Raw genomic sequence first — 24,689 nt, 5'->3', positions numbered from 1 at the left:
GGGATTTCTAACATTAGGAAGTAGGGCTGTGCTAGACAGAAGGAAAACAGTGCTTAAATAACCCTATTTGGAAATGAAACCCTCAGGAAGATTTTTGCAAATATATTTTTTCCTTGCAGGCTTTTCTTGCAAATACTTTAATCAAGTGGAAGTTGAGATGGGAAGTGTAGAAATGGCAAAACTAAGGTTCTGTCTCTAAAATCTGTTGCATTGGATCAGAGTATTTGCCTGCAGAGCCTAGGCTGAATGAAGCTGTGCTGAGGTAGTAGGATGGATGAGAGGGTTTCAGACCTTTTAAGCTGACCATTAAATCCTTCCCATGACAGAACAAGACTCTTTTTACAAGTCATATAGATAATTAGCAAAATCTCACTGAGTACAAGGCATGAGGGATGGTTCACAGGGAGTCTTTGGGGTCAGCCTTAAATTATGAACCACGTATTGACCTTAGGTTTGCTGCATGGCACAAAAAGCAATCACTGCCTTGTCTTCACTAGGATTTTGCAATGCTAAATACGTCAGTGCAAAACAAAGTTTTATTATCATTTTTAAATGTGGAAACACAGATAATGGAATTAGAAAAGCAGAAGTTACATACCATGTTTTTTTCATATATTTTTCTCATGCTTCGGTCTCTTTTACAGTGGATCAAAATTCTCTTCCTTTCAGCAGAATCATTAGTTTGGAACTTGGTTCCTCTGTCAGCTTTCCATTATGTTGAATATTTAAAGACAGACAATTTTGTTTAGTTAAGGGAATACTAGGAAGAAGGGAATTTGGTTGTTTTGTTTTTTTTGGGGGGATTGTCACATACCACGCAGCTTTCTAGGTTACTGTATTTTGGTTGATGCATATCAAATCATGCATCTGCTTTAAGCTTGTCAAAAGCAAGGCAAATATTATATAGTTTAAAGTGAAGAATGTTTGAAAAAGTACATTTTACCCCACAGTTGTATTAGGTCATCAACATACATTAATTTGGGTGACCACGGGCAACTGATTCAGTAACTCTGTATCGATGCCAATAATGAAGAGATCTCTCAAAGAAATGAACTGAACTGCATTATCCTTTCTGTCTTTATGACTGAGACATATTTTTAGTAAGGCAAAAATACTAAAATGATCCTAAAACAATTAAGTAAAATTTCCTTTCAAAGTCTGTAGCAGTTTGCCACAAGGGATCCACTTTTTGTTCTCTCTACTTCTCATACAAAAGTATTTATTATTAAAAGTTATTCAGACACAATATGGATACAACTAGTCACTGAAAATGCCAAACTCACTTGTTATAGATAGTGGCTATAGGCACTAATTGTTATAGACAGTGGCTTTGAATATCAGAAACCTTATTATTGTCTGTCAAGGATAAACTGAACACTAACAAACAGAAATATTTGAAGAAAGAAACCATGTAATACAACCCATAATTACATTTGACCTGTTCTGTGAATTTTGCTTTGATGTGTGAGTGGAGGGAAAAAAAACAGTCTTATTGCCTTGTGCAGGTAAAATACTTCACCTGTTGAGTGCTATGCAATGTGAGCTGACACACCACAGAAATACAGCATCAAAGGTACCAATCTGCTCTGGAAGGAATTCGTAAAGGGAAAAAAGAAAACAGAAGCAATGAGCAATTAGAATATTTTTACTGCTGTCTAGTGTTAAAGAATTAATACATAAATGGCGTCTTTAGAAAACACAAAGTGCTGTGAGAAAGAGTAGCCTTTATTAGTTGCTGACAGCTGCATAAAATTCTACCTTAACCAGTCATGTACCAAACCTCCTAATGTGAAAAGCATATAATATATATGAAAAATACATGTTTATTATCTAGCCAGTGGGTATTAGGAATTAACGTGTTTAACTCAGCTAAATACCCTTCCACTGCCTGATAACTCCATTGAAACCATTTTCATCACCGAGAATGAGATTCAACTGTTGGATTGATGACTAGGGTTTGATGTTCCAACAGCCATGTAACAAAAAACTATTTGGGGTTGGGTTTGCATATTGGTTTGGAGCTCTTCCCCTGTAGAACAGAAGGAGAAATGAGACTTGACAGTTGTTAAATTCAGAAAGATTTCTATCACAAGGTGATCATTCTCTTCAGTTTTGATTTAATCGTGTTGACGTCTTAGCATTCCATCTTGATTTTTTTCATGTTTCAAGTCTGAATAAGTCCTAAAATAGAAATCATGACTTTATATCTGGTCTACCCTAGTAAATTTAAGATGAATGGAAACATTTTCTGGCTCTGAGTCTGACTGGCATGGTGCAGCCTTTGACTATCCCAGTGAACTTAGTCTCCCAGAAAACTAGCTTTGTATCAAAGGTAATTGGTGCAGCATAAAACAGGATATTAGTCAGGAGGAAGTCTGGCTCTAGTCGGGAGCTCTATTTCTGTGAACACGCAACCCCCTTCAGCTGTTATTTATCAGGAATGCTGCCATTCCTGATGGGTATTTTTATCAGCTCCAACACAAATAGGGTTAACAAGAAACTTATTCACTGGACAGGTAATTATATGACTGAATTCCCATTGCCTTAATTAGAACTGGGATTTGTTTTTCTGGGTTTTAGTTTACTTAAAAAAATAACCAATACTGTCAGTACTAATACAAAATTACCAAGGATTGATCAAAACTGCAAAAGTAAAAGGTTTTAGGAGATTTCCAATGGAATACAGGGACACTTTTTTGTAGACAACTTTTTGAGAAAAATTCAAAGTAAATAAATTATTGAAAATTATCAAATATAGAAGGTGGGAAAACAAATACTAATTAACAAAAGCTGCACATTCCCTGGCAAACTTCTACTATGGAAGCAGTTTAAGAAAAAACAAATACAGCAACTATTACATTGCCAGTTACTCTGAACACAGCGTCAGACCCTGATCTGTTAAAAACTCTTAAGTCTCATTCACACTCATCACCAGTATTTTCAGTGAAATTATTCAGGTTTTATATTGCTGTAATCTGAGTCTTTATTTTTACCTTGTTTGGTAAAACATATGTGGTGCTGTACTTCATTTAGCCGACTGCATGCTCCCTCTCATCCAGTGTTGACTCATTGCTTGTACTCCCAATCTGTTTTGAAGACAACTTCTATCAATGCAGTATGAGGTGATCGAACATCCCCTAGAGGTTATCATGTTGTGAATTTGTTGTCTGCTTGGGGGAGTGGAAGGATAATGAAGGAATTAAAAACTGTAGCCAATGGTCTGTCATCAGCAGATAAGAAAGGAATAATAGAGCAAAAGAGAATTCCTGTAATTTAATGTAATCCATCACAGCAGAGCTGGCCTTTTCTATGCAATAATTTATTTCCTTCCCTTTGGTATTCAGTCCATTATATCAAAGCTATAAACAAAGACAGTCCAGTGCAGGGTGACAAAGATGATGAAGGGAGTGGAGCATCTCCCTTATGAGGAAAGGCTGAGGGAGCTGGGGCTCTTTAGCTTGGAGGAGACTGAGGGGTGACCTTATCAATGTTTACAAATATATAAAGGGTGAGTGTCACAAGGATGGAGCCAGGCTCTTCTCGGTGACAACCAACGGTAGGACAAGGGGCAATGGGTACAAACTGGAACACAAGAGGTTCCACTTAAATTTGAGAAGAAACTTCTTCTCAGTAAGGGTGACAGAGCACTGGAATAGGCTGCCCAGGGAGGCTGTGGAGTCTCCTTTTCTGGAGACATTCAAAACCCTCCTGGACGCCTTCCTGTGTAGCCTCATCTGGGTGTTCCTGCTCTGGCAGGGGGATTGGACTGGATGAGCTTTTGAGGTCCCTTCCAATCCCTGACATTCTGTGATTCTGTGATTCTGCATGGTACAAGGAACGTGTACCTTTTGGACTGAATTCAAGCTGTCATTGCCTGATGAGCTATCTGTGGTTATCTGCAGCAGAAGTGACTTCTCTGTAGCTGTGTTGAGCTATGGGTTTTCTTATGTGGTTAGGGATTTTTAATTCACTGAAGACATACGTGTCTTATTATACCTGGGCTATCATTGTGCTTTTCCCCAGCCTCAACAGATGTTGTTTGCTGTTGGAGCAGCAGTGCAACCAAGAAGCATGGTATTTTGTAACCTAGTGAAATCATCACTCCAGTCCTTCCAGGGCTATTTGTAAGGCCGCTGGGATAAACTGTAAGTGGCACAAGCCAAGCACCTTTATATTGCTTTAAGATGGAGCTTGGTGAAGACTGCTGCTTGGCTGAATGGCTTAATGCTCTCCTGTCCACTTCATGGCAATGGCTACTTAAAACTTTTGACCGATCTAACTTCACAATGGCCTATTTAGTTGCTTCCTAAATTCATAGTGTCATAATTAGTCTTCTAGTAATATCTCAGCAAGCACTTCTTGTAGAGTCTTGAATTTTGGGTTTTGATGTCTTTTTCCTTGTTTGTCTTAGTCAATTTATCTCAATATTCTACCTACTACTTTTATTCTTTCAACATAGATACAGGACATTTGTATGAGGTTCACAAGGCCAAGTGCTGGGTCCTGCACTTGGATCACAACAAGCCCAGGCAGTGCTACAGGCTGGGGAAGAGTGGCTGCCTGGTGAAGGATCTGGGGATGTTGGTCAACAGCAGCTGGATATGAGCCAGCAGTGTGCCCAGGTGGCCAAGAAGGCCAACAGCATCCTGGCTTGTATCAGAAATAGTGTGGCCAGTAGTACCAGGGCAGTGACCATCCCCCTGCACTGGACACTGATGAGGCCAAACCTCGAATCCTGGGTTCAGTTTTAGGCCTTTCACTAGAAGAAAGACCTTGAGGTACTGGAGAGAGTTCAGAGAAGGGAACAGAGGTGGCGAAGGGTCTAGAGAACAAGTCTGATGAGAAGCGGCTGAGGGAACTGGGGTTGTTTATCCCAGAGAAAAGGAGGCTGAGGGGAGACCTTATCGCTGTCTACAGCTACCTGAAAGGAGGTTGTAATGGGATGGGGGTTGTTCTCTTCTCCCAAGTAACAGGATGGGAGGAAATGGCCTCAAGTTGCACCAGAGAAGATTTAGATGGGATATTAGGGTAAACTTCTTCACTTAAATGCTTTTCAAGCATTGGAACTGGCTACCTAGGGCAGTGGTTGAGCCACCATCCCTGGAGCTATTTAAAAGATGCATAAATGAGGTTCTTAGGGATGTGGTTATAAGTGGACTTGGCAATGCTAGGTTAACAGTTGGACTTGATCTTTAAGGCCTTTTCCAACACCTATGACAGGAAAACAAGTCATGAAACAGCCCCAGAACAGACACAAAGGCAGATTGCTCTTCTTAAAATTCCAGCCTTGTTCCCAAGGTTCATCCCTGCTGAGAGCAGAAGGAGGATGGAAGAAGGAAAAGATGACCCAGTCCAGGTATTAGTTCAGCTAAGTAGGACCTAGAGGAGCCATGAACTTGCTTATCTCCTCGTGTCATGTTCTGCCTCCCTTAAGGACGCTTTTAGATTATTGCTGCTTCATGACCTAGGCAGCTGAAATAGGGTGAATATGATCATGAGGGCTTTTATGAAAAAGCAACCTTCTACACTGAAACCAGTGATATTTTTGTCTCTGTTACCAGGTAGCATTTATGGACCAAATGTGAAAGGAAGATCATACTTCAGAAAGGCAGAGAAATTAGACTCCAAACTTTCCAAGAAATTGAGCTTTTACTTTTCTCACCATTAAGTGCCCTGATATTTCTGAAGGCATATAATAATGGAATTGTAAACCTTTCCTCTTATGTAAATCCTAATTTTTTATTAAATCTGGGTTTGGATTTATAAGTTTATTAGTTTCTGAAGGTCATCATACTGTAGTGATAATAGAAATTCAGAAGAAATACAGCTGAGAAGTACTGATGGAGCATGGCATAAATTATTTTTTCTTGCAAACAAAAAAAATTGGATCCAGTGTTCTAGAGAATGCTTTAAAAATATTCTGCAATGAAGCAAGTTATTGCATATTGTTTTCAAAATCCATGTGTCCAAAGTGCAATGTAATTGCACCCTTTCTTTTGCTAAAACATTCTACATTTAAAACAATGCATTTTGCTGAAACAGCTGCCATGGAATTCTGCACTGAAAAAATTTACTTCAGGATATGGAGTTTTAGGTGGTTCAAAGACACAGGGTGAATTCCCATTATTTTTAGCTGGAAATGGGCACTTTACCTGCCACTGCATTATGAAGTTATTACCCTTAGTTCTTAACAGGAAATAAGACGAATCAGCAGTGTCTTTAGAAGATGTGTTTAGAAGATCATGTGTGTGATAGTCTTTTATCTGAGGGCTGCAGTTCACATTCTATTCTTCACTGCATGCAATGCAATTATTCGAGATTCATGCTAGTCCAAGTAAGACCTGATTTTCCAATGGGATGGAGACAATTTCTAAAAATGAAAGTGTGTTTTTTGTTTGTTTGTATTGTTTTAGTTTTTGTGGTTTTTTTTTTTTTTGAGGGGATTGCTGTTTTGTTTTGTTTTCCCATTTAGCAGGGAAAGTAAAACAAAATTAATTAGCTGGAAACAGAATGTGGCCAGACTTGAGGTAAGGCATTGGTTTCTAGTGGTGACAATGGCAGACCACTAGAAACTATATTATTAAAGGATATAGAAAATTTTCTCAGATGTTCTGTTTGCAATTTGAGATTAGTTGTGAAACTCCAATGGTACGAGTAATGTGGTTTCTTACAATATCTATGAAAATAATACTTTGATATCTGAATTCTCAGCTGAACAACTTTGTTTTCCGTTGTTCAAGACTAGGTTAATATACTATTTCCTCTTGACCTGAAAACCATCTATACCTCATCAATGAGACTGTGTTTGTTTCAAAAGACAATGATCAAACTAAACTAGAATGTATGTAACTGTTATTTATAGATGTAAAGTTGATTCTTTAAAGCAACAGAGAGAGAGGTACTATCATTGAAGAATTTGTGTATGAGCACACCAGGTTTGCAGAAAAAATGCACTGAAAACATAGCTCTAGGTATTTCAGAGAAAAAAAAAATCCATTTTTCAGTCATATCACAGAATTTTTTTAATACTGTTCAAAAAGTACCTGACTCTACATAAACACCAACTATAACATGATGTAGACAATCGAGAAACAAGCAAATGTATTTTTCAATGCTAAAATAAATTACATTTGTACAGGTAGAAAGCAAAACTAAAGCTGATGATAAAAATGTTAAATTTTATGAAAAATCATTTTCAGTTCACATCAAAAGAATAACTTTACATTCTCTATTTTTTTAATTGTATAAGCAGCAACAACATAAAAAGAACACTCACAGAATGTTTGAAACCAGTTGTTCATAAGTTATTAGCAAATTAAAAAAAAATAATTACAAGCACTTTTAGCCCACACAAATCTTTTAGAATTGGCACCATCTTTCTAAAACATCTATATTCTATATAGATTTCTAATTACAAATACCACCAGCAGCTGCCATATAATCCTATTAGTACATGTAATATACATAGTATCTTTGTTCCCATTTGGCAGAATGGAGTGACTTAATGATTACTGTTTGTTTTTACTGTCATTACTCAGATGAGACAAAACCAGCTACAAACACCAATTCTTCACCTAAATGAATTTACTTACCTTTATGCTTCACTGGTCTGTAAATTTTTTCCTTTTCACAGTATAAAATTGTAAGTGGCAATTGCAGAGATTTGAACAGAGGGTATAATAATAAACAGTAGCAAAAAAAGTGAATTCAGATAATTCAACTGAAGCCTTTAATATGTGCAGTGCACACTGAAATGAGTAGCAGATGAATGATTTTCTTGTTCATGGTGAGTATTGACTTCCTTTTATGAGATTGATGAAAACTTCCAGAAAACTGTGACCTGTTTCTTATTTTTGGACATGTTCTCTCACATCCCTTAACACATTTAGTCAAAGTAAGATTGTCCCATTGGGGTACCTGCTAGAGTAGCAATGATAAAGAATGGTGGGAAGGTACTATTCACCAAGCCTAGCAAGTAGCTTCAGGAGCGAACCTAATAAAATACATCTGCTCTTTGATTCGTAACAAAGCGAGAACAGCATCATGTCATTATCTTTCTCTGCTGAAGCAAACAGCAAAGATCTAGGCTTGGTTGGCCAGTATCAAACTTTTATTTTCTTTACATGGATATTAATCTGGAGGGATTCCATTGACCTCACTAAGTTAAGGGCCAATGCCTGTGAAAGACTTCAGCACTTAAAGTTGTGCAGTGTAATACCTATTTTTTAATACTCTTTGGTTCTACTGTGGAGTCCAGAACCCTTTATTAAATGCCTCACCTTACCGTGAACAAGGAAAGAAATGTCTGAGATTACTCAAGGCAGTGTGAAAATGCAGTGTGCAGAAAACACTAATTGTCATCTGGGACAGACTTCTTTTCATGGCCATACTTTTTCTTTCAAAGATAGGTCATCTTTGCAAAAGTTGGGTGGAGGAAAATGAAATTAGTACCTTTTTCTTTTCTGCAGCCTCAGAGAAGTGGGAACCCGAAGTTTAATTCCTTCACCTACCCACGAAGACTCAGATTCCTCCTTTCCGTGGAGGGGCCTGAGAACTCCAGATGGAAGACAAGATGGTTGCAGACAAAGGGGTAAGGAAGGGCACATTCTCCCCTCTTGTCACTAAAGCACTTTTCAGGAAAGTATCAAGGGTTTTTTTGAGCCACACATAGCACAGAAAAAAATGTTGTCTCCACTTCTTTATAGTTAAAATACTCACCTTGCCTCTGCTCCTGAGATTTTTAAAGTACTTTGTATCAAATGATCATATACCATCCCTAATTATATCCAGTGTATGTCCTATCAGGGTGTAGAGTATCTCTTCCTTTTCTGCTCTGGAATTCTTGAATTTGTTTCTATCTTGTGAAGTTCTTAGTGAGATGAACAAAAGGTGCCCCAACACAGAGTCTTTATAGTACTTTCCAGGCAGGAGGAAGATTTCAATCATCTCTGGCAATGGCTGGGTCTGAATTTAGGTGCCTTATCTTTTACCTTTCTACTCTTAACCTCGAGGCTATTACAAAAGCAGCAGTGTAACCAGACCTATAGGCTTAAAACAGACGATGATTTCTACTTCATTTTGTAGGAATTATGAGCCTGTTGGCCTATGTGCTGCGTGCTGTGTGTACTTACTCATGGGGTATACAGAGTTTTAAACAAGGAACTGCTCTTTTCTGGATCCCTCATACTCTTTAGCATGAGTATAACGTGTCAAGATCAGGGGAGTTTTGAGCACATGCAGATGCCGGAGTAAAGTGACAGTTGAACAGTGAGTTTAAAATTTATTTTTAAAGGTAGGTATTAAATTCTGCTGAAACTCTAACTTTAGGCACAAAAGTCTCATTTTTTGGGGGGGGTCAGCCTTGACACTGATTTCCAATACAATACAAATGTCGTGGTCACATTATTCATCCTGAACATAGCACTCTGATTTCCCTAAGGACCCAACATTTTCTGTATGCTGTCTGTTACTATCATGTTTATTTCCTCTCACCTCATAAATGATGTATTGTAAAGAACAGCAAGGTTGCACACTTTCCAGTACAGAATTTACACCCGCAGCTATGCTCTCTCTCGGTTTGGACTTGGTTTCTCTGAAGAAAACATCCCCAGGTGAACTCTGCTATCATCCAGTGTCTAAATCATGGACTAGCCCCCCCATTTACTCTTTTTGGAGGTCTTAGTGTCCCAGTTTTGTTCAAAAAGTTTTCCTTTTACAAACATAGCAACTGAATAAACATCCATGCAAGCTAACATTCTTTTTTTTTTTTTCTTTTAAAACCTTTGACAGTTAATTTTTAATTAGCATTGAACTTTTATTTCACTTTTGTAGCTGGAAATCAATGGAAGAAGCCAGCACTTTGTGATCAACCAGGCTCCCATGAAAGATCAACAAGTGCTTTGTGGACCGTGGTCTAAAGATCTCTGGTCTAAGGTATCTGTATGAGTCTAGGCACCAAATGTTCAGATAGAAGTACAAGGAAGCACATCTCCAGTCGTGCAATTATTCTTCAGAGCCAATTAAAATATACAGTTCTTCTTCAGTATTGCTAACACTTCTTCCCAACTGGCCTGCCAGAGTGATTTCAAAAGCACAGATTCCAGAGTGGTTATACCTTCACTCTTCAGGGTTGGCCTCACGCACAACAGAAACAAGTGATTTTCCGAGGTCCCTGTGGCCAAGAATGACAATAGTTTCAACTCTTTCAATTCCCTTTCTGGCAGCAGTACTGAATTGGAAGGCAATTTCAAGCCATTCAGTTGGTACTTGCACATTTTCCAGTTAGACTGGAAAGTGTTCATGATTGTAACCTTTGCTTTTATGGCTGAAAAACTCTTCTTTTACATATTAAAGTCCTAAACAGTGACTAGCATACAAACAGCAGAATGTCTGTCATTCATATATATATATATATATATTTATTTTTTCTTTTTTTTTTTTTTTTTTTTCTTTTTTGTACCAAACCCACTGGCAAAGTACTTTCCTGTCTTGGAAATCTCCCACTGGGCTCCTTTGAATTACTGCTACAGTCACTACGTAATTGTTATCTTCTTCCCTAAAAACCATTTCCTTCCTTTGATAAAATCCAAACCTACTATACAAAGGTGACACTGATGCATTCCAGCCTGTACAATTAAAATGGATTTTGCCTTCTTTAAATGCCACTAAGGATATCTTTTATTAAAGACAGACCAACAACAGGGAGGTACAATCTCAGCAGGGTCTATCCTTTGTTCCTTGCGCAATTAAAATTTCTTCTGTAGCTAATGGATATACAAAAGATGCATGACTCCTCCCAAAGTGAGAGTGAGCAAAAGTATTTAAAATTTGCATTATGTCACATTAGTGTTTTAGCCTCTTAAAACTTGTATTCAGGTGTTAGACTGAGAGATTTTGGTCTGTGTGTGCATGCAGGCACACACATATGTATATATCAGCTTGGCAATCCAAATGGAAGATGCCAAGAAGCTCTGAGAAACAGCTGTGGCCAGGATTGTGCAGAATTGCAATTTGGGAGTAGAAGAGGTATATTTATGCTGAGTCATGGTTTGACAGTTTCTATTTCTCACTCCTTTTTACTAATTTTATTTTTAAGGAAAAGTTTTTTATGTATGTCTCTATAATTTCCACTGTTGATTATTTCATAGTCTAGTGAAGCCCACAGATTTTAGCAGAAATATGTAAATATTAAGTGTCCACCAACATAAGACAAGACTATGGAAATGGGAACCTAAAAGAGTAGGTAAAGATCAAGGTGGAGAATGTTCCAGAAAGGACATTGGCCAACAACTTAAAGAGACCAGATAGTAATAGAATCCTTTTGAAATTCACACCAACTGTCCCACTACTCTCTGTATATATCAAAACAGTATTGCACTGATGAAAAACATATATTATGTCTTTCATGAACAACATTTAAGTGATCTAGACTCCCTAAATGAGAACATTTGTGTCACAGACTGGTTGGACATGCCCCTCCCTTAAATGTGGGCTTTAACCTGTGAAAGATGTTTTCCCCTAAAGTCGTGGGCAGCCAGGGAATGATGAGACAGGCTAGTTCTGTGAACCAGGAGGGCAAAACCAAGCTCTGGTCTGGAAACCGTACAGCTGCACAGAACTGAGTTCACACTAATCAGTCATGCGAGGAGGCAAGAACTACATACAAGCAACAAAGACCTACAGTCATGACTTGGTGTATCTACCTGCCTTCTGGAGTAGAACTGTTTTGTGACCTGGTGGTTCATGCTATAGGCGTAGCTAGTTAAGCGACTGTACCTGGCAAAATAAGCATGCCCACAGACTGCACTTGGATAATGCTGCCTTGTGCAGGATGTACAGAGTCACTAGAGTAACTCTGTGAGGTGCTGGCCTGGATTCAGTCATCTATTTGTGTAATGTTGTTGAGCAACAAATAGGGGTGCAGCACATAATGGTGAAACTAGCTTCCTAAAGGAATAGCAAATGCTCTTGGCTAAAGTATGTGCATGTGCTTTCATAATTTTTTTGTTTGTCTGTTTGATCAAGTATTTGTTACTTTGGACATGGGGGAGAAAAAGTGGGTATGAATTTTAATTACAAAATATTTGTTATCTTTGAATAAATGAGATCTAGAGGTTTTGAAAATGAAATATAGCAGCCTTATTTCAAGGCTCACTTCCATGAGGCTGTCTTCTATATAAGGCTATATCAACTCAACTTTGAATTGAAGTACATCACTCACTACCTCACACTATCCTTGAATAAAATAAAACAAACCCATAAAAGTTTGGCACCTGAGGACAGCTATGTCATGAAGGAGAGAGCCAATACAGTGTGCGTTTAGGGCCTGACTTACAAGTTCTATGTAATTACACCTATCAAAAATTATTTATCTTCTATTTAAACTTTAAAACTCTTCCCTGCCTGTATTTAAAAAGTGCTGTGACAGTATGAAGTGCACTAATCTGTACTACCTTGATATAGGAAAAAAACATGAGGAATCCCCTTGCTTCTTCTATGAGCTGCTAAGAAACAAAGAAAGACTCCGTTGGTTCATAACTCATCAGGTCTCCTCTGTTTTAACTTTTACTTTGTATTGCTTTGAAAGTATTTTTTTTTTTTTTTTGTCACAGTTCATAGCTGCAAGACATCAGCAGCTAAATAAAGTTAAAATTGTTGCTTATTAAAGAGTAACTAAATCACCTCTAAGCAGATTTTGACACAGAGTATTTTTCCCTATAAATAAATTATGATTATGACAACCTTTCCACAGACAGTTTTCATCATAATCCAGATTGGTCTCCTAGAATACTGTCATTCAAAGTATGGAGAAAAACATTGGAGTTTTTACCTGTTCCTTACAAGCAAATATTATGAGAGCCCAAATAAGTATTTTAATTGCTGTTAGCATGAGAACGTCCATAAAAATGTGTTAATTTCAGTAGGGAGTGCAGCTATAATATAGCTTCATAGTGCTGCTAGAAAGAGAATATTCACCTCAACAACTTGCCCTGATAAGGGAATTACAAAACAGTACTCCAGAAAATATTTTTTGCTACTTCATTATTAGTTGGCAACATGGTGAAATAGTCAGGAAATCTTCCTTGGGTTTTGTTGCTGTGAAGGTGAATCCAATGTCAGCAAATCGAATTTTTGATACTGATAGAAGAGAATTTCATAAAGAAATGTGTAGGTTCAGAAGTCATTTGTAAAGCCCTCCATATTGCAGTCACTCACCGCAAAGCCTCAGCTTAGTGTTATCCACGTGTAACGTATCACGGACACAATATGCTTCAGCATAAAGTTTGGTAGTTAGTGAACATACATTACTACTGTTTGAGATCTTCATAGAAAAAAAAAAAAAAAGAAAACTTGACAGGTTGGTCCCAGATTTGAGTCTGTTAGAAAATGTACATTCAATGTTTGGTCTTCTATTCTTGATAAAAGATCAAGGTTCACTTCTGGGTAAGGAATCAGAGTAAACAAACAAACCATTGTACAGTTGTTTACAATCTAGTTTCCCCCCGCCCCATATATTGTACACACGGTTCATTGTAATACTAAAGCAAAGCACTTGGTATGTAACTGATTTAACAGACTCCTTATAAGCCCTCAAAAATAGATTCAGTGTTTCTGAAAAGCCCATGTTTTTTTTAAGGCCACGATAATCTGCCAAGAGTCATTTTGTCTTTAGAACAGCATAATTAATCTGATGTTTCTGTTTATCAAGTAATTCCTCTTCTTCCTCTCTGTTTCTCACAAGATGACCCAATGCCTCTCTATCTGCGTAAACACTGGAGATCTTGAAGGCTCGGCTGTCCCCTTGCTTCTTGCTTGTAGTCATTGAGATCCAACGTTGTCTTGAACTACATTCACAGCGAAGATGAACTTTGAGTATAATCTCTGATGAGGAGTGTGTCATACTTTGGGGAGGACGGCATACAGAGAGCTGATTCGGAAACCGGAGAGCTGGGAGATGCACTTCCAGAATCAATGGAGTCTCTAAAAGGAGAAGGAGGAGTTAAAGCTACCAACTCCTCAAGGTCTTGCTTGGCTGCTGGGGTCTCTGAAGTGCCTTCTTTGATGCTGCCACTTGAAGGTTTCCGAGCTGACTGCGAAGCGCCATTAACTTCAATGGCAGGAAGCGGTTGGACCTCTGCAAACGTTGTCATTGTCGTAGGGAGCTGGATTTCCCGTGGGATCAGGTATGAAGAGCAGAGAGGAGTGGCCACCATTGTCCCTGGAGTGGCTGTTGAAAGCATCATATTGTTCAGCTCACTGATGTTGGCTGTAAAGCGAGTAACCACACTACTGATCTGCTCCATAAGGGAACCTTGAGAGGAGCTACTTCGCTGAGGAGGCTCTGACTGGAAGGTAGGGGCGTCATCTTCTGTTCGGCTAACGGAGGCAGTTCTGTGGCTCAAGGTGCTGATAGGTGAGGGAGTCTGCGGTCGGTACTGAGCTGGGTATTGCTCTTCTGCTTCCGAAACGTCATAAAGTGTTTTGGCACTGGCCTCAGGAAATGTAGCACTGCTACTATGTCGGCTACTATCTGTGCTTTTAGAAAAAGGCTTGATCACTGCAGTTTGATTGGGGTTCTCTTTTTTGTTGATGTGAATTGACAGCCGCTGCCACAGGTGTGCTCCTCTGCTGCTTTTCTCATTCTGGGCCCAGGAAACTGATTTCCCATTAGAGCTGTAAACAGAAATGAGATAAGATGGTAACTTGCATCCAAGCTAAAAATATAATCACTGTAGCTATACCATGGGTATGTGGCATCCCAGAGCTTGTATTCCTCATAAAGCTGACTGTAATTTCATCTATATCTATGTGTATATCTACCTGTTGCAATATATCTGTCTTTTACATCTATATATTCTAGGAAAAAAAGCAGAGTGTGCCAGCTCATTTCACAGAACATTTGTACATCCAGCCGTGACCTGCTCTGTGCTACCTGATGGGCACCACTGCTGCCTCTTGCTGCCCTCAGGACATGGGCAGTGTCCATTTTGGAGGAGGGAATAGCCTGATGGTTTCCCTTCTGTTGGATTGGTGTCAGGAAGGGGAGCTGTGGGACTGAGGAATGCATGGAGGAGTGAGGAAGAGGTAAATGACTGAGGGGAATAGATAAGAGACCTGGACTGACAGAGTTGCAGGGGGCAGGTATTTAGGCTGGCCTGGGAACATTCAGTGGTGCAGGGCTTGGTGTAGGGTGGTGGCCATGGATTCCTGGTATGGGGCAGGGAGTATAAACTGTGAGATGGAGAATTATAGTCTGTTATGGTTGGAGAAAAAATATCTGTTTATATCCCAGTACTTGGAAGTACTGGAGCAATACTCAGAAAGGGCCTGTACTTGTGGGTAGAAAGATCCTTCTAATGTCTGATCTCTTCTTTATCAAGATACTTGGTAAATTAGCCACCACTAGCTTAAAGATTTGTTTTGTTTTGTTTTGTTTTGTTTTGTTTTGTTTTGTTTTGTTTAATTACAGGTCAGAGGATAAAACTGTATAAGTAACAGGAAAGTATTAATGGGCAAGCTATACAAGCAGCTCCTCATGGTGACCTGAGTTTGGAGGCAGAAATAAATGTTTTGCTCCACTCTCCTGTAAAATGAGTCCTCTTAGGGTAATTTATCTTCAGATCCCATCATATCTCGATCTCTATCAAAGTTGCTTCTTTTTCTACTCTTGTTACCTAAGGAAAGCCAACTGCAGCACTTATAAACATAGATAATGAAACCACTTCTTTCACATCTTCCTTAGGCAGATGAGCTGGTATTTATATATATATATATATATATATTAACCTGTGGTTCTTGGGATTAAGAAAGACCATTAGAAATATTTCTTAGCTGAAACAGACAGACTCTGAAATGATGTAAACAGGAAAAACATAGTCTCCACATACAAATAAGTGTGACTTATATACAAGATGCAACATAGCTTTAAACAATTCACTTTAGTTTCCAAAACATTTGCTACAGCCATTTAGGAATTTTGGAAAGACAACCATATTGGAGACCCTGGCAGAGTATCACAAATTTGCTGTTTATTTGTTTGCTTTTTAAAGCCTGAAATAGATATACTCACACATGTTAGCCTGCAGTGTAACAGTTTGCAAGACACATAGTTTACTAAACACAGATGACTTTATACCAGCCTTCATGTTCAGTTTAATAGGTCTTCTAGTGATCTAAAAACAAAGTTGTGTGCTAAGCATAAACAAAACCGTCTTGTCGGTTCACATCCATGACTACATTACATGGAGCTGCAATGGATCATGTAACACAACAAATGCCAACAGCTTTCCCCTTCAAAAGCAGCATGACAGAATCCAGCAGACAAACACAACGTAAACCAGTGGGTATTTTAAGAGCGGCTAGACTGGGAGATGATCTCTATGAGTATATAAGGGCTCCACCTTTTCCTTGCGGTGATCACCAGGATTTTATCTGGATCTTGGAAGTTAACTACTATGCACCTACCCCCAAAATGCCAGGTAGAACAGAACAGCTGGTGGCTTGTAACCTGCTGTTCAGACAATCCCTTCCTTTTCTGTGCCTCAGAGCAAGGGGGAAAAGCAAAATCTAACCTGTTGCACTGATCAGTTTGGCTCTGTCAATGTGCTTCTCAGCTGAATGGAATCTGGGACTAACCTCTTCCAGAGGTTGCCTCTGAGGATTGCATGCTCCTCTCACTGAAACACATACTAGGTGTGTGTTAAGAACTGTTTGAGAGTCCTGGACCCTGGGTCATGCTGAGTCTTGAGCTCAGTGGGAGCTCAATGCCAGCAACAGAAGCAGGCTTTGGATCCTTTGGGAACTGAGATCTTGCCTCTAGTTCTGGTATGATGACCATGAGACCTTCTCCCAGCACTTACTGAGTTTGAGCGGGACCAGGAGGCTGGGTGACCTGGCACCCTTGACCTTGATCTGGCAGAAAGAGATGACCTAGTTCCAGTCCTGGGTGTCCTAGCTGGTGGGGTTTCTTAACTCCTGCTGAGTTCAGAGCTCAGAGGGGTCTGTGACAGACCTGCCTACCACAGAGGTGAAATAAATACCATTAAAATGAAGGATTAGCCCATGTAAATAGAAACGCTTGCCTGAAGAAGTAGGTATACTCTAGCACTTCTCCTAGCTTCAGGCACAGGCGTAGTACAGATGTTCAAACTCTACAGCTTTAAGTGTGTACATGAACACTAGATGCATGTAGTCAAATTCAGTTGTTTGAAGGTCAGCTTGTAAAAGATTGTGAAGGGAACACGTTACTCCCTCCCTAGTCGCCATTCAGATGACAATTATAAAGCAGCGATATGAGGCTGAGGGAAAGGAAAAGGACAAAATCTGGGGATATGTCCTGCCCTGGGAAAGGACAGCTGGCAGTTAAATCTTCAGTGGAGCATCTGTCACCATCCCCCCTGAATTCCAGTTTAGTTTTGGGTCAGTCTTGGCTGATGCAGTCTTTTACTGCCTTTGTGCTGTGCCCAAGAGTATTTGAGCTGCATGTGTGGCTCTCATAGAGATCCCAGGGCTTTAAATGAGATCCAGTGTCTATTTGATGTAAATTTGATGCAAAAGCTTGAAAGACTTGAGTATTATTCATTGCAAATTCCTTGATATAAAAAATGAATAGGAAATAAACAGCAATGTATCAGGAAGGAATAAACCCTATAGTTAAAATCCTAGTAGTTTGACCAGCAATAACTGGAATTGTTATTTCAGAAATGCATCATCCACTTTATCATGCTGCACCTACTTACTATAAAGTCAACACTCTGGACTGAGATGTGGATTAATTTATCACCTCTGTGAAAGGAGCACCACTTGTTTTTGATATATTGTTATGAAGCTGGGTTACTGGTAAGTTCCTGTGATAGTACTTTACAATTCTGCTCTAATTGCATATTGCTACTCTGTCAGCTGGAAACCACCGCAATGTGTGCAATTTAAAAACAGAGAAATAAAGATAGACCAGAGACATAGACTATGATGTCTACTAATGGAATTGTTTACATTTCTTATGCCCAGCCCTGCCATAACCCTTTGATGATGGGAAATCTTAGTTCAGTGAAATTTTAAGGTTTTCTTGCAAACAGATTTTGGCAGAATTACACATTTGATCTCCCAAAGGAATCCCACTATTAAGTTTGGTTGAATACACATATTTTTTTTATCCCACTCTGCTTTTCTGCTGGCACATTGCACTGAGTAGAGCAGAGCAGAGTACAGGTCATATCTAGAGAAAGGCAAACTCCAATCAGTGACATAATTTCCAAAACAAAATACTTTTTTTTTTTTCACTATAGGTTAGTCATGTTCAGTTTTATGTATGAAAAGGATTTCCTCAGAACAAGTCATACTAATTGTTTCTCCAGACTCTTTACTAAAAGCTGCTTTGATTTTGATAGGTAGAACTCCAGTTTACCTGTGTAAAAAAGTCATAGTTTCTCCTGGGATTGGCTAAAACAGATGTACAAGTCTAAGGTGTCTAAACTAGATCAGTTCTACCACTGTAATGGTTTATTTTGTTGCCATTTTGAATAGCTTTTAAGTAAACCTCTATGTGCCTCTGTAACTGTTTCCCTGGGTGAAAGCCAATTCTGTCACACAAATAGCTTGCTAGTGATATATCACTCAAGTCATTTAGTTTAAATTATTTCCATGTTGCTTGTTCTATGGAGATAAATAACAACAAAACACAAAAGAAGAATGATACCTTGCAAAAAATCATTTTGTCCTGTCCTGAGTTCTGGAAGTAAACGACATATTTTGCAATTATTATGCATGGAGAGTTGTTTTCTGTGAACATCAGCAAGGGCATTTGTTTATATTACTCCACGAACTGTAATCTGTTGATATCTCCTTTCCTTATGAAAATCATAGCTGGCATTTATATGAATGACTTTAATCTATAAGGATGAAAGAAACTACAAAGTGAGACAGAGCTGATGGACATAAACTTTGCCAATGACCTCCCAACACAGTCACCAGCGATGCTAATGCTGGCAGCTGTTTCAGCAGCATGCCTGGTTAGAATGGGAAATTAAGGTTCTGGTGTCTGAATGAAACATTTCCAGGATGCCTATTATCATGACCTACAATGCAAAAAATTATTTTGATACCAGATGTAACTTCTTTCCTCTATTCCTGTGACCTTATTGCAATTGTTAATTAAGGTAGCTGGTGCTGGGTTTTGCTTCTCATCTGAAAAATGTCACTTCAAGCACCTCTGAGCACATCTCTGCTACACTGAAGCATCCTATTCACAGGATGGAGAGAGGACAATGCCACCTCTTGAACTGCGAGTTCTGCTTCCTGCTGCACAGAGCTTTAAGATGCTTTCAGCATTGCTTAGTCAACATGTTTGTCAAAGGGTTGATTTGAATTCTCTTCTCTGAAAAGAGCACACAATTGGAGGAATTTCAGGTGTTTGGCATGCCTGATAAATTATTACAGAGAAATTTATGCACATGTGACTTATCAGCAGAAAAATTACTCTTGTGGATTATTGAGTAGTTTCTTATTCATTGCATTTAATCACATCAGAAATGCAAATATGATGCAAGGAATGCAAAAACCCATGATGTTGTGATGTCTGCTTTGCGAAAGCCTCATGAAACATTCTATTCTAGGACTGATTTTATCAGATATATGTGAATGATGCTCACAAGTGATGCAAGATGTAATACCTCGTCTTAATCAGAAATAGCCTTTCAAAGCATCACATAGTATACCCATCACTGCTATTTTATATCACTTTTCATCTTGAAAATTTTCCAAGCCTTTTGTGACACTTACAGAGATAGTAAGGCCCTAATGTGAAAAATATCCATGCCAGGTTTGAAACTCAAAAACAATATTGTATGGGGGATCTGAAAACATGAGCTGAACTATTGTTCAGCCCCAGTATGAAATTGCATAGCACTTTTTAGGCTGAAAGGATGTAAATAAGGTTTGGTCAGTACCACTTCATCCCAGGAGATGACGAGATTTTTTTATTATTTACAAATGATCAGACATCTGCATCTGTTGTTTTCCATCTGTGCTTCCTCCCAGTGACTTCTAGCACTGGTCTGATACTGAGACAGGAGAACGACACCTACTTCCCTTTCTGCAACTACTACACTGTCTTGGGGAGGTTGCCAGGCTATTCAGTGACAACTCTACGTAGCTCATGAGATTTGACAAGAACCACTGGCCAGGACACTGTGGCTGGAGACAACAAAACACAGCCATCAAATGCAATTGCACTCTCTGTTAAGCAGCAGGTGTTCTTAACTGTTTGAGTAGGTCTTGTAGCTGACAGTCTTGCTGTGGAACTATTAGACTGACACAGTTTCCAGTCTTTTTGACTGTTAGGGCATCCTCTTTAACAGGAAGCTTTTTCTCCTCTCTACTTGATTCAGATCGATTACAGTCTGGAATGGAAACAGATTCTTCACTGTGAAGATATAAAATATAAAAAATAAATTTTTCAAGTGTATATATATATATGGCCAGGCAAAACAGACCTGAATACTGTACAACAAAATGCAGTTGTTTGACATTTACATGTACTTTTCTACTCTTCAAAATTCTCTTATGTAGTGACTCCAGATAGCTTTTAAATGAAGACTAAATATCACTGAAGGAAATGCAATGTAGTAAAAAAAAAATATCCAGACAACACACAGACAAGAAACAGAATCCCAGCTGACAAAAAATAACAAGTGTGTATAAATTTTGTATGGCACTCAGCAATGAATGTTCCTGATGTTCCTTAAACAGCAGGAGTTCCCCAGGTGTGTGATATGTGGCGTTATAGCTGATAGCCTTTTGTACATGAGTGAATATTGTTGTACCCAAGGGGAAAGTAACACTGCACAAGTGTTTTACCAAACACCCTCCTACAATGATAAAATTCACCTGTGATGCAACACTTGGGAAAAGTAAAGGTATAATTTGGTCATGATGTGTTCTAAGGTTACACTTGTAAATACCTTACAGAGGTCAATAAGTAGATCTTTTAATAAACAATAAACAAAATGCTTTTAACTTGTAGCAGAGTGTAACATGATGATAAAATGCTTATTAAGAGTATTGTTTCCTGGCAGATTTATAACCATCAGCTTTATAATACATGAGGCTTATTCATTTATTAATGGAGATGTCTGGAGAAATGGATTTTGTGCCCTATGGGAGAGTTCAACATTTGGAAATCTGACTGGACTCAAGATTAGATGAATACGTGAAATCTCCAAGTATTTCACATAATTAAATAGTTTTAAATATTTCAATACAAAAACATATTGAAACAGTTCATCCCAGTGACACCCAAAAGATGTAATATTTGATATTCATTAAAATTGTAACATTGGTGTATAATGTCATGCAATATATAATAGCCAGAACAAAACTGAAAATAAATATATAAATTAAATTAAATGGAGAAAGCTATGAAAAAGATTTTCTGAAATCTATCTAAAATGAGTATGAAACCTTTCCTTAAAAACACTCTAAAACTCAACACTTTCCCCCAAGATATTTTGATGGAGAACCAACATTTTCATATTTAAAAATGTTTCATCAGTTTCTCTCTTCTTTTTGCAAAAGCTCTTTTTACTCTGAAAGCTTCTTCGGTTAGGCCTACTGTAACCCCCTAATATGTAGTGGGATCACCATTCCACAGGCATTCTGGAGCTGCTTACTCCAAGTTTGAATGCTTTCCTGCTTCATCTGCTCTACTAGTTGAGTCAGGTGTAAGGCTTCTTCTACCCAAAGCACCATATTATGACAACATCACACAGAACACGTGGTTTGGATCACTCGAATGAACATGGTGCAGGTTTTTTTTTGGCAGTCAGATGGAACATAGAAATCAGCAGTGGCCATGTGTTTTCTTTTGCCTTTTTCTCTTCTAAGCACACTATACGGGATGCACAGGAATTACAGACAGAGGACCTGGCCTGGCATTGTCCCAGGGCTGCTCCTCTTGTTCACAGACATATCACACTGCCCTAAGGCCACTTGCTGTTTGCTTACCTGGTCATTGTAGCTCTCCCACCATTCCCCATACTCCCTTTTGGGGTGAAACACTCTATTTCCGACTTGTGCGGGGCCAGTCTCCTGCCTTTGTACCTAATAAATCACGACAACAACAGGAGCAAACAGAAAGAGGTGATTGTGTGCTCAGCTTTCTGTGACAGCTGCTGTGAAAAGGGCCATGCACATAAATGCTACCGTGGCGGTGGTGGGGTATAGTGGAAAGCAGCTGTGGGAGTGGTGGAATTACTGCATAAATTCCCAGACCTGTGCTAGAGCAAATGAGGCTATGCAGGAGAGGTGTTCACCATTTTCTTTATATATATATATATATATATATATATGTATAAACACATACATATATAGGAGGAGCTAAAAAATTCTACAGAATAAATAATATGCTAACTTTTTGTCTTCAATGTTTTTTGGAGTTAGACCAAAATGTTTGGCTAAACAGTTTAAGGGAAACAACACTTAATGTAAGGATCAGTGAGAAATCAGCTGGTAGCCACGTTCTCAATCCTAACTCAATCTCTTTCTCTGATTCCTCATCTCTGAAACAATTGACTTGTTCCTCTGCCTGTCAAAGCAAGAACCAGTGTAGCTGATTGCTTGGATAAAATTTGTGTGGGCTAGCAGATCATGTAATGAACGGGCCTTCCTCTCTCCACTAGCAATAAAAGCAGGCTAGATGACTTACTGAGAGATGCAGACATAAATTCCAGTTAAATCAATCCAAATCCCAGAGCCCAGTGCAGTACTGTGAATGTTTTAAATTCCATACCTTGCACTTGGATGAAAAATTCACTTGGATAAATGGTTTAAATCCTGAGGATCTAACTAATCCCTGAATAGGATACCAGGATAAGACCTGGTCATGGTTTACTCTCTGAACAATTAATTGGGAGGTGAGCATTGAAGTGGTCTTATGTTGGCCCTCTTCCCAATGGTGAATTTCACCCTAATTGTACAAATTATCCTGCTAGATATATATATTTAAATGTTTTAATGAATCTTGAGGAAAATGCCTACAGATGTCTTCTCAAAGTGTTTGTAGTATCCCATTCCCACATGCTGTGGGTTGCATTGTGCATATTAAACACACTTCTGTATGGAAGCTTGCACATTTTAAGACTGCTAACATCATGGAGTAAATTACTTATTTATTGCTTGTCCATTAACCTGATCTAGATAGCAAAAGTTACCTTGAGGTGAACAGCCCTGTAAAAGTGCACCTGAGTGCACACAAAGTGAGGCTGAACTTTGGATGCAGTTATAGCAGATTCTTGGAGGCAGGGTATATTGCATAAATAACTGAGGAAGAAGCTTAGTGAATCTGAGAGTGAACCGGAGACAGTAAAATGAGGTGTGCTCAGTGCAAAGAAGTCCTTTAATTTACAAATTATAACCTTACTGAAAGGAGGAACAACAGGAGCTTTGCAGACTGGCTACCAAGGTTTCAGTGCAATCCAGAGTGCAGTATATGCAGTGCTCCCGGATAGGCATGAAGCTTGTGCAGGGCACATAAATATTAAATAGAAGTCGATTCCTAGAGCAGATGAAAAACTGGAGGAGCTTATAGAGTAGATGAATTCACTGGAAAATACAAAGGAAGTCAAACTGGATCATACAAATTCAACTGGGATAGACAGAGAGAAAAAGCAAAGAGAAAAGAATGTGTAGAAACTTCACAGGAAAGAAAATAAAGTTTGGGTGAAGGTGTTAGACATCAAGGAAAGTAGACTTAGGAAAAGTAGGAAGGAGAGGGTTACAGTTAGACCCAATAACCAAAAGAGATACTTTGCGCCCTGCAAGACAGAAGGAGAGTAAGACTAAGGGAAGGAATTTGGAGACTCTAAATGCTCACAATAAGAGGAGTACTGAAAAACAGCCAACAGAAGAAAACAAGAGGTGAGTGACCTTAGTAACTCCATCATGAAGAATCCGTGGTAAGGGTGCATGTGACCCAGACAGAGAAACCCCGCAAATTGCCCATTCCCTGGTCATTAGTGTAAATTTCACTGCCCTGAAGGTCAGTAGAGAGACTACTATGGATCTCTCAAGTTTTTCCATCCACTCAAGAGCAAATTCCACCATCAGAAATCGTATGTTGCCACAGAACACCTCAAAGCTTTGAACCATAGTAACTGGTCCTCTGCCATTAATTCAGTGCTAAATATCCATGTAATTATGAAAACAGTGACCTAACTCTAATCAATGATTCTAGTGTGCAAAGTGCATGTAACCAATGCATGGAATCTGTGGAGTTCTTTGGGTGACTATTCTGGGAAGGAACACCAGAGGTTCTGCAGAAAAAGGGCTTTCAGACCAGATAAAGGACATAATTTTGCTTCAGAATGTCTTGCATTAGAAGAATGTCCCCTTCCTGGTTGTTAAAACAAATGATTGTTTTAAAAGATTTAATGTGAGGAAAAAAAACCCAAAACACTCTCAAACATTTCTTCACAGTTGCCATTAAAAATGCTAATATGAAAATTAATTTGATTTTTTGGCTGGTGTATGGAGGAAGCATAAAACACTACGTTTGAGCAGCATTTTCAAGAAAAGATTTCTCTTTGTCAATTCTAGGACTATACATTGGTTAGAAAAGAGAGACATTTCTGTACAGAAAGGCAGCTATTGAAGTCTGTTGAAGGATTTAAAAGATTTTGGGTCACTTTTAGTGGTTT

General features: G+C 38.7%; 1 protein-coding gene across 3 annotated transcripts in view; it reads right to left on the bottom strand.

Annotated features, from left to right (window-relative positions):
* Window positions 1-13,850: 13,850 nt before the first annotated feature.
* Window positions 13,851-24,689, bottom strand: part of GRM5 (glutamate metabotropic receptor 5) — a gene marked incomplete at both ends in the record, with an annotated part of 250,819 nt that continues 239,980 nt past the window's right edge. Inside the window, 3 exons of one of the 3 annotated variants that reach the window (XM_082073918.1) lie at window positions 13,851-14,673; window positions 20,258-20,419; window positions 22,000-22,095. In XM_082073918.1, coding sequence (XP_081930044.1) covers window positions 13,851-14,673; window positions 20,258-20,419; window positions 22,000-22,095 — 1,081 coding nt within the window. The remainder of the gene's footprint in view (window positions 14,674-20,257; window positions 20,420-21,999; window positions 22,096-24,689) is intronic. The other 2 variants (XM_082073920.1, XM_082073919.1) reach the window with 2 other exon arrangements.

The sequence above is a fragment of the Streptopelia decaocto genome, assembly GCF_964273445.1.
Source record: "Streptopelia decaocto genome assembly, chromosome: 1".
In the NCBI taxonomy this organism is placed as follows: domain Eukaryota; kingdom Metazoa; phylum Chordata; class Aves; order Columbiformes; family Columbidae; genus Streptopelia; species Streptopelia decaocto.
The sequence above is the reverse complement of the archived record's forward strand: the minus strand, read 5'-3'. Positions and strand labels throughout refer to the sequence as shown.